Raw genomic sequence first — 20,627 nt, forward strand, 5'->3', positions numbered from 1 at the left:
CTCAACAATCTGTAACCGATCACTGATCTTATGGAGCATGTCGAGAATTGCAGCCATTGGATCAGGTGGGGGTGGTCGTGGTGGATCAACAATAGGGTTGCCTTGTCCTTCCATAGCTTTGATACCTGTAGCCTAGGTGGAATAAGTCTCACTTAGGACCAAGTTGTGTATTAGGGTTGGCCGAATGGGGCAGATTAGGTTAATTGGGGCAAAATTAGGGTTAGGAATTGGAGTTTGAGTTAGGGTTTTATTGGGTAATGGTATGCAGGTTTTTAGGAGTCTATTGGTATAGGTTTTAGTTAGGTTTGAATAGGAAATAAGATTTCAGAATTATAGGGTTAGGGTTTTGGGTTTTGGGAATGAAGGGAATAAAGGGATCTAGGATTTCTAAAGGGAGACAGGCCAAGGGATTCTGGCCGAGTGTCACAGTGGTGGGGGAACGGGTTCGGTTGAAGTTTGGAGAGGTTTGGATGGTTGGTTAGGGCTGGGCAGAGTTTAGGAGTTTTAGGGCTTAAGGAAGAACTAGGGTTTGCAGGGAAAATAGTAGCAGTTTAGGGTTCAGCAATGGAAATAATAAATCAGATGTAACTTACTGGTTGCAGGTCTGAATGTGCAGAAGCAGCAGCAGCTTGAATACTTGAAGAAGCCTCTTGACCTTCACAGTGCAAGGAGTCGCAGGAGAACCCACCCTTAACCACCTTGAGTCCACAAGCATATAAACTCGCAGAAGGAGCAGATTGTCACGGCCTTAGACCTTACTAAGCAACCACGCCGGCACTTAGCACTCACTCTAGCACTAAGTCAGCCTTTCACCAACTCTAGCAAGGGACTTGGGAAGAGAACTTAGAGAACACTAGAGAGACTTTGAAAGAATGCACTTGAATTACTTGAAAGCTTTTAGTACAAGACTTGATAGCTTGCTTGCTTGATTGGGTGGTTGGTTGGTTGGTTGGTTGATTGGTTGTGCCTTAGCCAAATGAGGCCACCTCTATTTATAGGCACCCCAACTTACAATGTATGGTTAGGATTTGTACAAGTGTTCTCCATCCAATGGTGGAGAACTTTCTAGCCTAAGGAACTAGAATTTTCCCACCTCCTTTGTGGAGGATTCTAGCTCTTTGGAGAACTCTAGAATTGTCCTCCTTCCTTAGATATTTACAAAGCTTTTCTAGAAGCTTCTCTAGAAATTTCCTTGACCATCTTTGTTTCTACAGTTCTAGAACATATCTAGATTCTCTTCTAGTGTAGAGAGTTCTAGGCCATGGACTAGGTCTTAGCCCAATGTCTAAGTCCATGGGCTTGCAAGTTAGGCCCGTGGGCCTTTGTTGGGCGGGCCGTGACACTCTCCCCGCCCAAGTTGGCGACGCCTCGTCGCAACCTTCTTGGAGAACTTCGTATATGGCCCGCATGAACGCCTATATAGCCTCCTCCCGTGTGAAGTAACAACGTCCATTGTGCCACAACTTGAGTCTTCCATGTCTCTCCTCGTATGGGCAGTGTGTTGGCGAGCCTTCTCCTTAGACACCTCCTTTAGGGACTTGTCGAGCACTAACTCCCCGTCTTTGAAGCTTGTCGGTCGCCTTCTTTTGCTAGCCCTCCTCTTTCTCTTCTTCTTGGTCTTATCTTTGCAAGACCGGGCCACATCCACCTTCCCCTTAGGTGGTGATTGTTTGTGGATCCTCGATGGCCTCGATGTCCTTACATCCATCAAGAGTCTTCTTAGTAGGCCTTGTCGCATTTAAAAGGCCGCCTTCCTTAGCTCCAACCGATACGTCGAGAGTGGAGTCTTGGAGCTTCTTTCCCTCTTTCTCGAGTCGAATCGCGGTCAAGAGCTTGGCACCCTCCTTAGTCCCCGACACCGTGGGGACCATGCATGGAGCACCTTCCTCCATGATGCACACCGTGTTGATGAATGGCATGGGTATAGCCTTAACCCTTCTAAGAAAATCCATGCAAGCACCACTAGATAGTCGTCCATGGGCACCACCGACAGATCAAGGTGCCGCTCACGTCCCCATCAAGCATTTCGACCCCTCGAGCTATGCCTTGTATGGGATGAGCTTGGGAGTTAACCGCCTTAAGCCATCCTCCTCCTCGAGACCTTTAGTCCAAGCCTCTTTGCCTCCTCCGTTGAGACAAAGTTGTGGGTAGCACTGTGTCGACCATGACACGTGTAGGCTTCCCATTCATCGCGCCTCCACGTACATCAACCCTTTCGTGGAGAGTGACCTTGACCTCCGTCTTGGCCTTGATAGCACCAAGCTGCATTAGGGAACCCATACGAATCGGCTCTTCTTCCGACTCTTCTCCTCGAGTAGAGCACTTAAGGCCTTCCTCTTTGGGCAGTCCCTAGCCCAATGTGGCCCATCACACAAGAAGCACTTGTCCCTGGAGTGAACTTATCCTTCTTGTCAAACTTGGCCTTACCCTCCTTGCTTGTGGTAGCCTTACTACTTCCTTCCTCGGGAGGGTATTTCTTGGGACCTTTCTCTCCCTCACCATTTCCTCCATTGCTCTTCTTGGCCTTAGCGAAGATCTTCTCTCCGAACTCCACCAATGACTCACACTTGCTATGGCCGAAGCAAGATCTTGCACGCCTCGGCGTTGTAGTTCTTGCGCTGCCCAACCTTGGAGACCATCCATGAAGTCAAGAGAAGTTCTTCATCGGTCATACTAGGGACCTCAAGCATAAGTGTTGAGAATTCCTCGACATAATCCCTAATAGACCCAAGTGTGTTTTAGCCTTTTAAGGCTCTTTCTAGCCAAGTAAGCGGCATTTTCCGGTAGAACTCGCTTCTTTAATTCCTTGAACTCATCCCAGGAGTCTATTGTGCACGTACCTCTTTCTATGTCGGCATGTATCCTTCGCCACCATAGAGTTCTTGTGTCGGTGAGGTAAAGTGTTGCGGTCCGCACCTTAGTCGGCTCGTCCTCGAGCGCCATCGCCTCGAAGTACCTCTCCATGGCCACAAAGTTGTCGACTTCCCGCGCATCTCTCTTCCCATCGAATGGCTTGGGCTTTGGTACCTCCACCCTAGGTACCTCACGCGAGGTGATGGCTCCCCGACGCCCTCCTACACATTCCCAATCCGCTTGCCTCATCGATGCGGCGTCCATCTTGGCCAATGCTTCCCATACTTGAGCCTTGAAGCGGCAAACTCTTCTGTTGGGCGTGCATTATGGTGTTGAGAGTGGTTTGTAGGGACTCCTTGAGCTCCCCCATTTGGCCCACTAGCTCCTCCTTGAGCTCCATCATGTGGCCTTGAGCTCCTCCCACTTTGCTCCACAACATCGAGGCGCTCCTTCACCTCGGCCGTTGCTAGCTCCACCCGAGCTAGGCGTGGCTCCATAGCTCCACTAACGTCCACGAGACTTGTCCTTGCCTCTTCGCCTCTCCTTGGTGGGAATGGCCTCCCTCCCGGGCTTGCCTCACTCACCATCATGTCTAGCACTTCCGATTCGTTAGCCATGATGTCGAATCCACAAGTATCTTCCCTCGCAATCGAAGCTCGATACCACACTTGTCACGGCCTTAGACCTTACTAAGCAACGCACGACTTAGCACTCACTCTAGCACTAAGTCACCTTTCACCAACTCTAGCAAGGGACTTGGGAAGAGAACTTAGAGAACACTAGAGAGACTTTGAAAGAATGCACTTGAATTACTTGAAAGCTTTTAGTACAAGACTTGATAGCTTGCTTGCTTGATTGGGTGGTTGGTTGGTTGGTTGGTTGATTGGTTGTGCCTTAGCCAAATGAGGCCACCTCTATTTATAGGCACCCCAACTTACAATGTATGGTTAGGATTTGTACAAGTGTTCTCCATCCAATGGTGGAGAACTTTCTAGCCTAAGGAACTAGAATTTTCCCACCTCCTTTGTGGAGGATTCTAGCTCTTTGGAGAACTCTAGAATTGTCCTCCTTCCTTAGATATTTACAAAGCTTTTCTAGAAGCTTCTCTAGAAATTTCCTTGACCATCTTTGTTTCTACAGGTTCTAGAACATATCTAGATTCTCTTCTAGTGTAGAGAGTTCTAGGCCATGGACTAGGTCTTAGCCCAATGTCTAAGTCCATGGGCTTGCAAGTTAGGCCCGTGGGCCTTTGTTGGGCGGGCCGTGACAAGATGCAGCAGTTCGAGTGCAGCAGTTTCAGATCTGAAATCAGAGAATTTTTGAAGTAGAAGTTGTGGGGGAGCCTCCCATGATTTATCTATTTATGATAAAAAGAGATGGCCAAAAGCCTTACACAAATATGACTTGGAATCCTAGTTCCATGTCCTAAAACCAGTCCTAATCAGACTAGGACTAGTGACACTAATCTGAAATCTAATTACAATTAAATCACTTGTATTCTAACTAAGAATACAAGTTTCAACAAATAAAATAAATAATAAAAAGAACAACCTATCCCTCTACAATCGTGGAGGGGATACTAAGCACACTAAAAGACTGTTTTACCCCTACTTAAAGAAAAACAAATTACAGAAAATAAAATGCTCCAACGAAAATAATAAAACAGCCACTTCATGGTTTCAGCTTCTTCTTCCTAGTGCTTGGATCTACATCACCCACCCAAGCAAAGGAGCACTTAAATTCAAAGTTGATGGCAAAATAGTAAATAATTTGAAGCTTTGTAAGAGCAATGGCAGAATTGTAATTAATCTGAAGTTGTAAAGGAGTGGCAGAACCGTAATTAAATGGAATTAACCATAAAAAATAGAAACAAGTGAATGGGCTATAACGTATTACTGTGAGGGGTATACTTGGACTGAGACAAAAAAAAAAAAAAGTGGGGATAAACAGAATAGCATCAGAGAATATGGGGGTAATGTGTAAATAATATGAGTTGTCCTTACTGGCAATTTTAAACGATTATTATGTCTTCTTCAACCTTGCAATAACACGATAGAAAGAGAGGTGGTGAACTGGAGTCGTTCCAGCAGAAGAAAACTCCCTCATATGAAGACGATTCTCTTTGCAATTTCTGGAACAGAATCATATTGCCAAGGTCTGCCGATCCCACCAAGAAAATAGCCTCAAAATTCTGCTTGCAATTGATTGGTGAGATCTGAAATCAGATCTGGCGGTAAAACAGAACAAAGTCTTAACCAGACTTCGAAGCTTTCAAAGGGAGAAATATCTGGGGTAGTTGATATGCAAATTAGTAGTCAAATCTCAGACGACAATCGCCAGTTGATTGGCTTCCTTCGACCCAAATCTGAGACTCGATGAAAAATCCCTTTAAGAGAGCTCTATCAAATCCCTTGCTGTTGACTTGGTTAGACTAATAGAGTACCGCCAGTAAGGAAGGGAACCAAGAACAGAATATGGCAAGGAAAGGAGAAGTTTAGAAGAAGAGAAGAAGAAGAGAAGAAATCAAAGAAGGTAAGATGAGAGAAGAGATCTGGGAAGGAAATCTGCGCACCACAGCTCTGGCATCAGCGTTAAACAAACTTCAATTAATTTTCCAAAATCAAATCCATCCCCATCGTTGGGTTACATGCCCTTTTATGGATTAAAGCAACATAAATCCTAATCCTATTGTAAAACTGAAATCATACCTAGACTCTAACTCTATTTGATCCAAAACATAAGACAATTTAAATAAAATTGGACTCTTACCTTCCTACTAACAACTCTACAAGATGAGAGTAAAGAAGAAGAAAATTACATTTTTATATCTAATTAAACCAACGTCTAACTGCATCAGTGGGTTATTCGATCAAATCCTATCCTTCTTCTCTATTTTCTTCTTTGTTTCTATTTCAATCGATTTTATTGTGTGACCTTGCTACAAGTTCATCAATCGTTGCCCTTTTTTTGGTGGAAGACCAAATCAGCATTAAACTTTGTTCAAGAAGATCCTGATTGGGGCTAGGTCCTTCGTGATCCAGCTCTACATTAAGCGATCTAATCTACACAGACAATTCCTAATTAACAAGGTTCTAATTTAAATGTAAAAAAAAAAACAGTACCAAAGAGGATTGCAAACAGATAAGAAATTTTCCAGATTTAAGAGAAAACTCAAAGAACAAAATCAAGAAACCAGATCATCAAGAAATTCTGGTCGATTAGTCCTTTATAGGAATATAACAGTTGCTTGAAAAACTCAACTAGATCCAACGGGTAGATATGAAGTTACGAAGAACTGCTAGTAGAAGATATACAATCGGATCACAGATTTATGAGACTCAAACGAAGCTTAATCTAGGATAACAATTTCGGATTTCAGATGAATCAGTTATTAAATAGCCATCAAAGTAACAAGAAGCAAATTCCACTTGGAGTAGGATTGCAGTATCCAAGCAGCACATTCAAAACTTGACCACAGAATGTGTAGAATACTGACCAATTTAAGATTACAGAAATCAAAATCAAAATCAGGTCTGTAGAAACCTTCTAATATAGAAAGGAAAGCCTTTATCACATGCACAAAACTGAGATTTGAATACAGTACAGACTAGAACAGATTTGAGAACTTGAGAAGAATCAAAGAATGGAAATCAGAGTACCTGAGCTTCCCACCGCAAGGTACAGATTGGATTAACCACCAACCCACCTGTGGAATCACCACAACAAGGAGTACCTGAGCTTCTCCCCAGCTTGAAGAAACTCAAGAATGAACTCTATGTGATGAACATCCGCCTTCAAACCATAACAACACTCTGGCAGCTCGTGGATGTTAGGAATGTAGTCTTCGAGGCGTGGAGCTTTCTCTTCAAAGAACCTTGGTGGCATAACGAACTCTATATGCTCATGCAGTTGTGGAACTAGAATTTTATTTTCTGGAATGAGAATTAGACACCAGCATTCCAGGGAGATTATACGAGAAACTGATGTACTAAATTTGAGACAATACAGTCATGCAGATCACTAACTAGAGAGATGCATGAAGAATACTGCAATCTTAAATTTAGAAGAAACAGCGGTAATGCAGATCAGGAAAGGTACTTATAGGAAATAGCAAGAATAGTGGAAGAGAAAAGGGAGGAAAGATCACACCTGGGAAGAAAGATGAACAAAATTAGAAGGGGTTATACATACATATCCTTTTGAATTTCCTAAACTGACTCATAAAATGACTCTTAATCACTCTTAAAGCTATTAAGATCCTAATCTAACTCAAAAACATAACTACAAATCCCATGTATTAAATTCTTATATGGGCTTATAAATTAGGCCCGTTACAACAAAACCCAAGAAAATAAAAGGGCACGCCTATAACATAACCACTCAAAGCTTGTTTTCAGCACATTGGACTGCCACCAGCACCTTGTGGGCCTCCCAAGCTTATGCCAAGGCTTCCATACAAGATCGTATTGATCCAACCAGTCCAATGCAACTGCATCTATTCAACCCCCGCCCCGGCACTAAAGAACTCCAATCCTTTGAGCATAGTTGTCATGGTGCCGCCATGCCGTCATATCGCTGGAGTTGGGCACATATCTTTCGTCGATATGGTAATGTAAGAATATCAACCGATGTGGCCTCCATGGCACCGACTAGGACGCCATACCATGATATATGGCCGTATCGGGTGACATTCTTGTTTCAGTGTATAAAACTTAAGTTTTTAATAATTACATTTTTTTTTAACCATTTAAAGATAATGCCCTTTCTTTAATGTGTATTGTTGTTACACATTAACATAAAAAAATTAAAAAACTTTAAACAATACACGATTGAGACCCTAACTCTCTTGGGAGAAATAGAAATCAAAAAAGAGAGACAGAGAGAATGGTGAAATAGAGAAACGCAGTTCTTCTTCACTTCTTCGAACGGCTGTCGGCCTCCTTCCTCGGCTCCGGCGAGTGCTCCCAGCTCCGGCAACCTCTTCAAGCAGGTAAGGTTTTTTTTTTAATTTGGTGGTTCTTCTTCTTCTTCTCCTCCCAGTCCTCCCGCAACCTTCAGTTCTTCTTCTTCTTCTTCTTCAGTTCTTCTTCTCACTCATTCACGAACACACACACACACAGCGACTCCAGCGAGAGACAGAGAAGGGGTTTCTCACTCCTTCAGTTCTTCTTCTCCACCCATTGCTTTTACAGTTCTTCTCACTTCTTCGTCTTCTTCACTTCTGGTGACTCCTCTTCTCCTTTTTTTTAATAGGTAATATTCAGTTATTCACAGGCCTTGCAGGTTTACCCACAGTCACATGGGTTTTTTTTTTCTTTTTTCTTCTTCTTGCCTTGCAGGCTTGCACACAGTCACAGAGAGGGTTATTTTTCTTTCTTTCTTCTTCCCTTGTACACAGCCACACACACACACACACACACACACACACACAGAGACACAGGGAGAGAGTCGAGAGACAGAAAAGGGGGGTATTGGTAATTTTTTCATATGACAGCCAAATACACACGGCTGTTGTCGTTTTTTTGTTTGGTAAAGCAACACCAACAGCAGTGTTTTATATCATGTTTAGTGTTAATATCAAAGTATTTTATATTTGATAGGCTAATCCATGATTTCATATTTTCATATACACTACTGGATATTACACTTCCATGAATTAAACCATTGTAGTACATTTTCATGTCGATTTTTTATGTTATAGGGTATATATTATAGCATACTAAATGACATTAAAAATAGGGAAAATAAAAAATAAAACATGGTCGCCATGGCAATGCCATGGCGGGCGACATGTCAATATATCGATTAGACACCCCTCCACCGACATGGATCGCCATGACGACATGACAACTATGCCTTTGAGTTAGGATTTAATCACAGGATACCCTTGTAGCTATCTCGACACTAAGGTGCCACATATCTTCGATGAAGAGGATGGTCAGCGTTCTACTTCCTCTTTAAGAGTAGGGAGAACAGGCCTGCTAATTAATGGAGGAGAAAACGGTCACCTTCATTGCAAATCTATCAAAGTATGAGGCAACATCAAATATGTCTGCCCTCCTTGCTTTACCTTGATGGCATTTCATGCACCATCCTAGAGAATACCAACCTTATATTGCCATGGTCACCCTAAAAGCATAGTTCAAAATCTCGCGAAATCTCAATCGAGATTTCGAGAATTTCGACCCCCTCGAAACGAAATGACCCCTCGAATCAAAAAAATACTAAATTTCGATCGAAATTCTCGAGATATTTCGAGACATTTTCAATAAAAAATCTCAGAGATTTCGAAAATCTCGAGAAAATGCTTTATATAAAATACCATGTTTCGATAGTCTCGATCGAAATTTCGACCGAGACTGAGAAACAAAGTATTTTTCCTCTTTTGCTTGGTTTTTGAAGGTTTTTGCTTATTTCTTCTTCAATCTTCCACTTCCCACTTGAATCCTTGCCACATCTACGCCGGAATCACTTGGAGAACAAACTTCTTAGCACATCTGTGAAGCCTTTCCACTATTTCAGGTAAAACCATATTCTCAAAATTTATTTTTTTTAGGGAAATGCTTGATCAACATGTTTGTTTGTGATGAAATAAATATATGTTAGACACCGGAAGCCGATCTACGACTTCACGGTGTCGAAATTTTTTTTTGGTATATATATTATTTATTTATTTTTCTACTTCAAAAATTGGATTTATTTACAACAAAAATCAAAAAATAATAGGGGTTATGTATATTGTTTGGTGATGAATTAAATATATGTTAGACACCATTGGCCGATCTATGACCTCATGGTGTCAAAAATATTTTTCTGCCAATAATTAATTATTTTAATTTTTGAAAATTATAAAAAATATTTTAAAAATTCAAAAAATTAGCAAAAAATAAGAAATAATATGAGGTTTTTGTTTTAAAATTACTGAAAAATATAAAAGTAAATTGCACATACTTCTTATTTGCTGCCCATTTACATATCTTTTCGATTTTGTTGTGCTAGGCCAATATTTATTTGAAAAATATTTTTAAAAATTGTTTTTAAATATGAGAAAAATATGAGGGTTAGGGACTTGGGGGGAAAATACTAAATAGTTATATACTTATATACTTGTGTTAGTGCTCTTAAATCTTAATTCTTAAACATTTAAAATTTTAAACTAAAAGAATTGATGTGCTTCCGTTATTAATGAATTGTCTTTTATTCATGCAACAGTAAACTAGTCTGATTATGACAAACCGTGGTAAACGACAAAGCCAGAGGCAAGAGGGGCAGAGGCAGCCGGCCCAGACCCAGGAGGAGGGGAGCACACCCAGGCGCACTAGGGGTGACATTGCATGGTTGCATGGCACTCCAATTGATGGGGATAAAAGAAAATCCCAATGCAACTATTGTCACATGCAGTTTTTGGGAGGTGGTGCCACTAGACTCAAACAACATCTAGCTGGGAATTCTCCTGAAGTGGTGGCATGTCATATGGTCCCTGTGGAGGTATCTAGGGCTGTCATTGATTACATGAAGGGAGGGAGTAAGAGGAAGGCTCAGAGGGAGAAGGCAAAAGTAGATCTTGAGGAAGCAGTGAGGTGTACAGCGGGAGGCCAATCAAGCCATCGTGATGATGATGATGATGACAGTGATGATGTCTATGTTCCTGATGATATAGAGACTGAGCAAGAGGCTAGGGATTGGAGACGAGCACAGATGATGAGCAGAGCCAGTTATCCTGAGGATCAGGAGAGAGTCGAGAGACAGAGAGTAGGTGGTAGTGGAGGAGCTAGTACCTCTAGAGCTGGTGCTAGTGGTAGTGGAGGAGCAGGTACAAGTGGAGGAGGTGGGTTGCCTAATCCCTTTAGGAGATCACAGAGTACGAGGGCAGCTCCCCCTTCGCCTCCACCACCACAAGATGACCCAGCACTTCACCAAGCACCTGGTGTTTATAGAAAGAAAGGCAACAAACAACCAAAAATCAAGGGAGCATGGAAAAATCTGAAGGGGATGGTGAAGGAATCTATAGTTAAGTGGATGTTATACCATACCATCCCAGCAAACACAACACAAGGCCCCTTTTATCAGACTATGATAGATTCCATTGCTGAGGTTGGCCCTGGGTATAAGGGGCCCACCCCATATGAGATTATGAATGTGTATTTGCCCCAACAGAAGAGAGAGCTTGAAGACTACATCAATGAAATGAGGGGCCTGTGGGAAAACTATGGAGTGACCATAATGTGTGATGGTTGGACTGGTCCTACAAGAAAGTCCATCATCAACTTTATGGTGTATTGTGATGGGAGGACAGTCTTTCTGAAGTCTGTTGATGCATCCAAGGAGAAAAAGGATGCAAAGTATATCTACAAATTGCTGAAGGAAGTGGTAGAAGATGTAGGAGTGGGGAACGTTGTCCAAATTGTAACGGACAACGGAAGCAACTACAAGAGTGCCGGTGAGAGGTTGATGCAAAACAATAAGTACCGGTTGTTTTGGACTCCATGTGCTGCCCATTGTATAGACCTCATGTTGAAGGACATGGGAAAGATCGAATTAGTACAACATGTCGTGGAAAAGGCAAGGCAAATGACCAACTTTGTCTACAACCATGGATTTGCACTAAACCTCTTGAGGGAGAAGTGTGGGGGTGACTTAGTGAGGCCAGGCATAACTAGATTTGCCACCAACTACATTGCACTCAAGAGTATAGAAACCAAGAAGTCTGGACTGAGATCAATGTTTGCTTCTGAAAACTGGTTCAACTGGAATAGGTCCAATACCCATGGTAGTAGGGAAGCACAAGCTACAATTTCATCAGATGACTTTTGGTCTAAGTTGCATAAAGTGGTACAACTTCTGGACCCAGTGGTCAAGGTTTTGCATATAGTTGATTCTACTATCAAGGGACCAACCATGCCACATCTATATGCTGCCATAGACTTGATGAATGAAGGTGTTTACAATGCAAATCCACGAGGTAGCAAACACTTTCTCAAAATTATCAAGGAGCGCTGGGAAAATCAACTTATGCATCCACTGCATAAGGCTGGTGAGTGTACACTCTTTGTTTTTTATGCAATTACATCTTTTAAAGTTAATTTGAAGGATATATTACTAAATAGTGAATATGTAATGTCAATTTCAGCATATTATTTGAACCCCAAGTACCAATACAGTCATAGGCTTGGGTTGAATAATAGTCTTATTGACGCAGTCAAAGAAGTAGTTGCCAAGTTGGAGCCGAATAGTAAATTACAGGCGATATGCAACAATGAGGTGAGTCTTAGAAGTTATAATTCATTTGGAATTACTCAATTCAATACTAAATAAGTAACGAGTCATTACTAATTTTAAATATTTTCCAAATGATTATAGTTGAAGACTTTTAGGGATGCATTGGGAAGTTTTGGAACCGGCGCATGCGCAAGAGGTCGGACACGCGGTGATGCCGGTACTCATTAGTCATTACTTCATTAGTCATTACTCAATTCAATATCTTATTCTTTTGAAATGAAGGTGACATGTTTCTTTTGTTGTAATGCAAATGAATGGTGGGTGTTGTATGGGGTTCGCAAACAATTTAAGAAAAATAGCAATCAAGGTTCTCTCCCGACATGTTCAAGATCCGGTGAACGGAATTGGAGTACATTTTCTCTCATCCACTCCAAGAGGAGAAATAGATTGGGTTTCGAACGTCTCTCCGACTTAGTGTATGTGCATTATAATTTGAGGTTGAAGATGCAACACATACGCATGGGACAAGAGGGTATCGGGAAAATATCGATCTCGCCGACATTTTCCGGTGGAGTCGATGATGAAGATCCTATTGTTGATTGGGTGAGGGATAGAGGTGAGCCAGTGTTAGATCACCTGGAGGTAGACTCGACCCCATGATAGCCGAACACATACAAGTCGATGTGGATGACTTCACGGGCTGCAGAGGGTGAGGTACATGCACGGATGCGTCACCCATACCGTTCCGCCATCTGGTGGTGTTGATGAGGAGGATGAAGATTGGTCTATGTCATCTGGTGGAGATGGTGGTGGTGGTGGTCCTGGTGGAGATGGTGATGATGAAGGTAATGATGGACGTGAGTCACGTGATGATGATGGTGATGGTGGTCAAGCATATGAGGGAACTCGAGTCCCGTTTGTGGTACAAGAGCAGCAAGAGGCAATCCGTGCCCCCACCGGCCCCACACCAGGCACACGGCCCACATCGTCCACCTCGACCTACTCGAGAAAGCAACGTGGCCAGTCCCGTCCTGGTGGTCGTGGTAGTGGTACTAGTAGGCAGGCTGAGCTTATGGGCATTGATGCCTTATCTGGCTCTTTTGGTGGACTGAGTATTGGCGATAGAGACAGTAGATCGAGTGGGCATTTTCGTGTCCCATCTTTTCATGTAGACAGCAGTCCATCTCCAGCACAATCAGAGCATGGTTCATCTCATTCACATCCATGTGGCGAAGGGCATTAAGGCGTACCTTAGAAGCGGCCTATATCTTCTCCATCCATTCCCAGTTTTGAGTATGACTCCCACTCACAAGGATATAGTGGATCGTCTTTTGTGCATGACTTCTTTTCCTATATAGGCTACCCAACCCACCAGCCGCAGCCGTACAACCCGTACATGCTCCCAGAGCCGTCATATGACTCATATCATAGTGGATCAGTGGGTAGTACTTCTTCACGATTTGGTGACCTATATCCTAGGATAGGTTACCTCAAGATGTTGATGATGCGGTTTACATGGCGCTGTGGATGACTACACTCGCTTCTTCTCCCGAGACTATAACGTGGCATGCATTTGTCCCTACGATGGAGAGCGATACACGTCGGCTCCCGGACCATGAGTGGGGTTGATCCTGGACGGCGGAGTAGTTATTATTAGCAAATTTGTAAACATTTGAGATGAATGATGACTAGTTGACTACTTGACTTGTAGCCTTATAGGGGACAATTGGGGATATTGACATATTGTGATTTGGAATGTTTGATATCATCTTCTTAAATCTTAACTCTTAAGTTGTTATTTGTTAACTTGTTATTGCCTTGATGTCTTATGTACTTAATATTATGATTTATGACTTAACTTATGAGTCATTATGTTTCAAAACTTAGTTCCAAGTCAATTTACTTGTTTAATGTACAATGCGTATGTGTAAATGTGTAATTAACTAAGTTATACACTTATACATTAGGGTTCGACCGTACATTGCCAATCAATGGTGCACATCCAAAACACCATTTTGGGTGACTATTTTTGCAATTTGAACATTTAAATGTGTTTATATAGCCTAAAATAGGGTTTCCATGAAGTTTCAGGCCTTAACTTGGCCTAAAACCCACCGAAATGACCTATCGAAACATACCAGAAAAAATACAATATTTCGACCGAAATTTCGAATATTTCGGATATTTCCGTCAGCTCGAAATACCGAAACGAAACGAGTTCTCGAACTATGCCTAAAAGAATGTCACAATTTGCTAGAGACTGACTAGGCAAAGTGGCCCAAACTGTAGATAAACTCAAACAATAGCATCAGCCTCTTCTCTAGTAGTAGGTCCAAAACCTCTCATATGAATTGTCATGAAGAACTTCTTCCACGAAAGGTTAAGTTCAGGTACTAGGTCAGCTGAGATCAGGTTGACTTCTGCTCTAATATCAACAACTTACCGTGAACTAAAATTATTTCCTGTCTAAAAAAGGGAGCTTTCTACACTAGTCCATTAGAAAAAGTAATAATACTAGTTGAATAGGCTTCAACCTCATCATCAAAATGATCAGGCCAATCAGGATTAGGAAGATAACCATCATAACATTCGGCTTCATCCTTGTTACGCTATCTTCTGACTACATCTCAACTATGTTAGAAGAATGAGTCTTGTGGGGAAACTTATAGCTTAAGTGACCTTCTCACCACAATTGCGCCAAACTACACCTTCAGCCACTCATTTCTTTGGAGCTTTCTGGCTTCTTTTCTTCCATCTTCTGGTGCTCAAATTTTATTTTCTTCATTTTGTGGTGTTGGTTGATATAGCATTCCCTTCAGATAGTTGTACTTTTCCTCTGTTGTCTTTGCATAAGCAGTTGCCACATCTACTGATCTGAAGTCTCCATTGGCAAACTCTAATTGGATTTCTCTGCTCAAACCACTGCTATATCTCAATACTTTGCCGATCCATCTCCCGAGTCTGCATCTGGAGAAAAACTTGTGGAATTCTAAAGTGTAGGTATCCTAAGCCTCGTTACCTTGGTGAAAATTCACCAACTTATGAAGAGCACCTTCTCATAATTAGGAGGAATGAATTTATCATTGAGTATCTACTTCATGATCTCCCAATTGGTGATGGGGCCAAGTCATCTGATGAATCTTGACTGAAGAAAATCGTCGTACTTCAAACAAGCATATCAAGTAAATTTGGTGAGGATGAGCACGCACTTTTTGTCATCCGGAAAGGACTTGTAAGCCAAATCTTCTCGACTTTGGTTAACCAAATAAAAAAAGCCCCAGGTCACTTCTCTCTATCGAATTTTGGAACTTCGACCTTGATGCTATAATCCCTATCTGAAAGCTAATGTGTGATCTTGAGGAATGGCGGGCTCTGGTTGTCTTCTCAAAGTTGTATTCGTGATCAAGAAATTAAAGTCCCAGAGCATGAGGCCCGCGCTACAGCAAATTCTAGGAGATACAAATGTACACAGCCTTACCCCCAGCAAAGCAGTAGAGACTATTACCAAGTTTTGGACCCGCAACCAGCAGGTTGCAATACTGCAACTTAACCGTTGCGCCAAGGCTCGCCCGCTAGACAATGAAGAACAAAAAAGTTTACACTGTACCAAAATGGGGAACTAGTGCAAACGGTCATGCTTGGTTTCTATTGTTGATATTTAGGCTCTCCAAAATTAGATCCACCTTGTAACAGAGAACTGCTATGGCAGAATGTGCCATGTACTGGTCAAGCTCTGCTACAATCTGCTGTTAACTCTCATATAGTTCCTTGAATAGTTTGTGAAGCTCAGGATTGTGATATGAGAGGGTCCAATCATGGTTGATAAGTCTATGATATGAAAGGCTAATCCCCAACCAGAAAAATCCAGCAAAATACTAGAACAGACAGGATCACAAAAACAGAGAACATAGACCAAAAATAGGATAAAATTATAACTCTGGCCTGAGATATCAGAACAAGCTAGAAACCTTGTAGAGTATTAATCAAATTAACTCTAAAAACAGAGAAGTGGTCTGACCTTCATAGACAATTCCTAGTGGCACTAGCAAAACAGGTCTGCAGCATTGGAACTAGAATTCTAGTCACTGGAATCAAAATTTGACACAAGAATTCCAGAGGGAAGTATACCCCCCCCCCCAAAAAAAAAGGGGAGAATAAGAGATCACACCTGACTACCTGAGAAGACAGATGAACAAAATTATGAGCAGAGAGATCAGATCTGGAATACCAATCCCTTATGCACAACTTGACATCTCCAAAACTTGGAAAAATCTCAAAATTCTTTACTCAAAACATGTCCAATTGATGGGGTTTATACATATACATACCATTTTATATTTCCTAAACAGACCCACAAAAAGACTCCTAATCACTCTTCTACTAACATAAAGTAAATCGACACAAAACAACCCATTTCAACTCATTCTGACTCAAAATTGAATATTTTATATGAAGGAATGTAACATTTTGATTATCTCAATCAAAATTTCGACATTTTGTTTCGCTCACTTCGACAAAATCTTTTAATTTTTATATTTCGGATGTGATTTTGTTTCAACTTTCAAGGTCCAGAACAGAGAAATTTAGCCCAATTCGACCATTCCAATCATAATTTTGAACATTACAGACCTCAAAAACAAGTGAAACGAAAGAAAGATAATGGCTTAATACCTAGAATGCCCAGAACAAAATGAGAAATATTATCGGCATATTGATAATTTCTGTATTCCAACATCAGAAAAAAGTTGTTCACACTTTCATTTGAAAAGAAATTCATGGCAGGAAACTCGGAATACAGCCACAATTAGGCTAAAGCTCATTTCCTGGAGGGTGTAATCATTGTACTATTTTAGCCTTCAACCTGCATATTTTTGTTTTTGCTGAAAATGCCAAGTAGCACATTGTTACTATAACAAATCTATCATGATTCACTGAAAACATTTTTTTCTCATAGAACAATTTGAATTCTAGATCTTTTTGCCTTTTTGAACCTCATAAGCACACAGTATGCCAAGTACCTAGAAAAGCTAATTTCTGGGGGTCAGACAGATCAGACACCTGGATACAAACTCAAACCCAACACTCCAATCCAAACCATAGAACATTAGCATAAAACCATAAAATCTCATAACGAATATTTATATGGATTAAGCATGCATGAGAGAAGGATTTTCTAAAAAGAACAAATTCCACAATGATTTTCTAAAAAAGAAGAAAAAAATTCCCCACCACAGCAATTCCATCATAAGAAAAATTCTGAATAGACCAAGATTACCACTTCAAGATTGAAAAAAAAAAAAAAACACCAAAATTTTCAAAAACCCGTCAATCTAGACAAGATAAAGAAAACAGGTCATCAAGGCGGCAAGGCGACCCAAGGCGGTGGAGTGGTGTCTAAGCGCTTAGGCGACAAGGCGCCCAACTGTTATTTTTTATTTCCGCTCTTTTCTAACATTATTTAGTATACTACAATATGTACCTTGTATCATCAAAAATCAACATTAAGCCACATCAAGTCATCAAAAATCAACATTAATTCACTATCAAGCCATCAAAAATCAATATTAAGCCACAACAAGTCATCAAAAAATTGACATAGAAAATAGAAGACAACAAAACTAAAGAAGCAAGCTATTGGAAGTTTGAAACAATCAAAACATACATTTGGTTTATATGTTCTTGAAATTGGCCATTTTCAGGTATACCTAGTCTCACATTTGGTTTATATTGTTTTTAGAAAATATGATCTTATCAATAAGTAATTAACTTGCTCTCGATTTAGAGAAATGTTCTTGTTCTCAAATAAATTTGATTGATCAAATGATTTTATTTTTACATGAGACTATTTGTATTAGGTAGAGCACAAGACCAGCTTTCCAATAAATCCAAGATTGCTTAAATCTGATTTATATTGAAGGAGTTATATTCCAATCAAGCCTTATTTGGTGTGCAGAATGCTGTCAAAATTGGTTTGAATGAAAATACTTTTCAAATGAATATTTTACCGCACTTTTGGTTTTTAGCAATGTTTTACCATATTAAGATTTATGGAATTTTTAGATTTCACAAAAACACCAGCATTAGAAAGTTGAAAATTTCACCTACTGCCAAAAATCCAGTTTTTGTTCTTGAACTGAGGGGTTGACTTTTTATCCTTTTAGAATTTTATTTTTTTAACTATTTTTATTGGATTCAAATAAGGGGTATTTGCTTATTTATGAATAATATCTTAAGTAACTTAAATGATATTTGGCATAAATAAGTACTAGAACCTGGTTCGATACCAATTAAACCAGTGCAAGGCGCCCGCCCTACAATAAGGCGGCAGCTGCCTAGGCACCTCGAAATTTGCCTAGACGCCTAGGCGACGTCTCGACAACTATGGTCTCAATGAATTTTGCAATGCAAAATAGCATTTTCTTGTCCACACCCCCTTCCCCCTGAGGAAAGAAAAACTACAGATATTCCATTGGTATTCTGCCTCTATTTCCATTAACCCTCTCAAATAATGTCACCAGAGTACGTCATGAATCACTATGTGGCAAGAGATAATTATCCTTGAAAATTATGTCAACAAGAACCAGTATATCAACTAGACTCAACTCAACAAAACCTCGTCCCAAGAAGCCAAACCTCCTGAAATGCAATGCAAAACACTAACTGAACACATACCTTAAAAAGGATAAAAGGCATTTGTTTTTGAATACGGAAGCTCCGGACTTTATCATGATCCACAAGATCAAAATAAATATCCTTCCCAATCTGTTCAATGAGATCCTCATTCCGTGCAACCTAATGGTATAAAACAACTTTAGTAAGAAAAGCAAATGGTTCACCAATTCTACCTCTAGGTAGACAATCGATGATTCAAAATATCCATGTTGCATTTCTTTACCTTTATGATTGTATAAAGGTGTGCCTCTGCTTTTTCCTTTTTCTTGTGCTCCTTTTCTTCCTGTTCTTTCTTCAACCTTATCTGAAATACAAGGCTAGATGTGCTCAGTAAAACTTTCCCCCATCCCAAAGTAAAAGAAAGAAAAAAATAGTCAACTGAAGAATTCAAATCAATCATTCATACAACAAATATCCTACCCTTAGGTGTTCAGCTATGTCCTTCTCATCCACATCACAAATTATTTTCTCTTTGTCACTTTCACGTATATACACAAGCATGTATGCATTGGAGTACTTCGTAAATTTAAATGGAGTGTTGTTGAAGCCAGGATTTGTCTGCGGCAACTGTTTTGAGAAACAGCGAAAAGAATGAGCACATGTTAAAATGGAATGCCAGCTGGAGGATTGTACAGTTCGAAGCATAAAGGCTACAAGAATATCACCTCTTCCTCACCACCATACTGCTCTTCCAAGGCTCTCTTTACATCTTCCTTGGTTACCCGTTCATCATCAAACTTGAACCTGAATATATATAATAACAATTTAGAAGTTACTATGGAAAATTAATGGTTGATATAGTCATAACGCTGTTGGACCATACAACATTAGCTCAACAGAACTCTTGAACAGTTCATATGTTGTAAATTATAAATCAGTATCATGAGCCAGTCGAGCATTAAGGAGTCACAAAAACATGAATCAGAGTGCACAAACAAATGCTTCAATCCACACAGAAACCACATCTGAGCAGTGCAAAGGTGAAAAGCCAACATCAAGAAAACCACTAATAAGACAGTGTAACCAAAAAAATAAATGGTTCAAGAATTAGTGAAGCAGCTTATGACCATAAAAAAGCCAAATGAATGATGAAAAGCTTTTGACACCTTGTACACTATACATATCATAGCCATGGTTTTGAGGATCGTTACCGGCTTGTCCAGTCTGAATTGGTATCTGGACAGGCTTATCTGATCTATTATATACCATGGATCACCTAAACCATTGTGCATATCAGACCTTTGCTCCTCGGATTAGTTGATACTTTTGATTAGATTGTTTGATCCAAACCGATCTGGAACAGTAGCACCCATGACCATAGCATAGTTTTTTCACAGAAGTGCCCAAGACTTGGCAAAACACAGATAGGTTCAGTACCACCCATGATCGAGCACAGTTCTTTCATAGAAGTCTCCTACTCTTCGCAAAACACTTACAGTTTAACAGACAGCAGAAAATTATGAAAGCCTTTATTTGAGTTCCAAAAATATTCTTAAAATTTTGAAACAGTTCAATACAAAGACCACCATTTCAAGGCTTTGATACACACCATTGATCAGATAGGGTCGGCCTGATAAAAGCATAATAATGTCCACCATGCACGCCACCACTGTGAACCAAAACACTGCAAACAAACATGGATGAGTAAGAGGCGGGATGAAGGGCAAAAATCATGTAATTCCTTTACATTAAAACCACATAAATTCTGTTGTTTAACTCAAGTATAAGAACTAAATCCTACTTTTGAGTACAATACGGTGAAAAGAATATTCCTGTTAAGATGGGGGGAAACCAAAACTACTCACCAAATAACAATCATGCAAGAAATTTACTGAGGAATTTCACCAACCAAATAACAAAAGAAGCATAATTATATAACATCA

General features: G+C 40.5%; 1 protein-coding gene across 6 annotated transcripts in view; it reads right to left on the reverse strand.

The window, feature by feature from the left end:
* Positions 1-20,627, reverse strand: part of LOC122650179 (ubiquitin C-terminal hydrolase 13) — a 48,749-nt gene that overhangs the window by 22,912 nt on the left and 5,210 nt on the right. For 5 of the 6 annotated variants that reach the window (XM_043843503.1, XM_043843504.1, XM_043843501.1 and 2 more), the window contains exons 11-15: positions 20,294-20,368; positions 19,410-19,488; positions 19,165-19,311; positions 18,968-19,048; positions 18,745-18,864 (exon numbers count right to left, since the gene is read on the reverse strand). In XM_043843503.1, the coding sequence (XP_043699438.1) occupies positions 18,745-18,864; positions 18,968-19,048; positions 19,165-19,311; positions 19,410-19,488; positions 20,294-20,368 (502 nt within the window). The remainder of the gene's footprint in view (positions 1-18,744; positions 18,865-18,967; positions 19,049-19,164; positions 19,312-19,409; positions 19,489-20,293; positions 20,369-20,627) is intronic. The other variant, XM_043843505.1, reaches the window with a different exon arrangement.

The sequence above is a fragment of the Telopea speciosissima genome, chromosome 2 (genome assembly GCF_018873765.1).
Source record: "Telopea speciosissima isolate NSW1024214 ecotype Mountain lineage chromosome 2, Tspe_v1, whole genome shotgun sequence".
Taxonomy (NCBI): domain Eukaryota; kingdom Viridiplantae; phylum Streptophyta; class Magnoliopsida; order Proteales; family Proteaceae; genus Telopea; species Telopea speciosissima.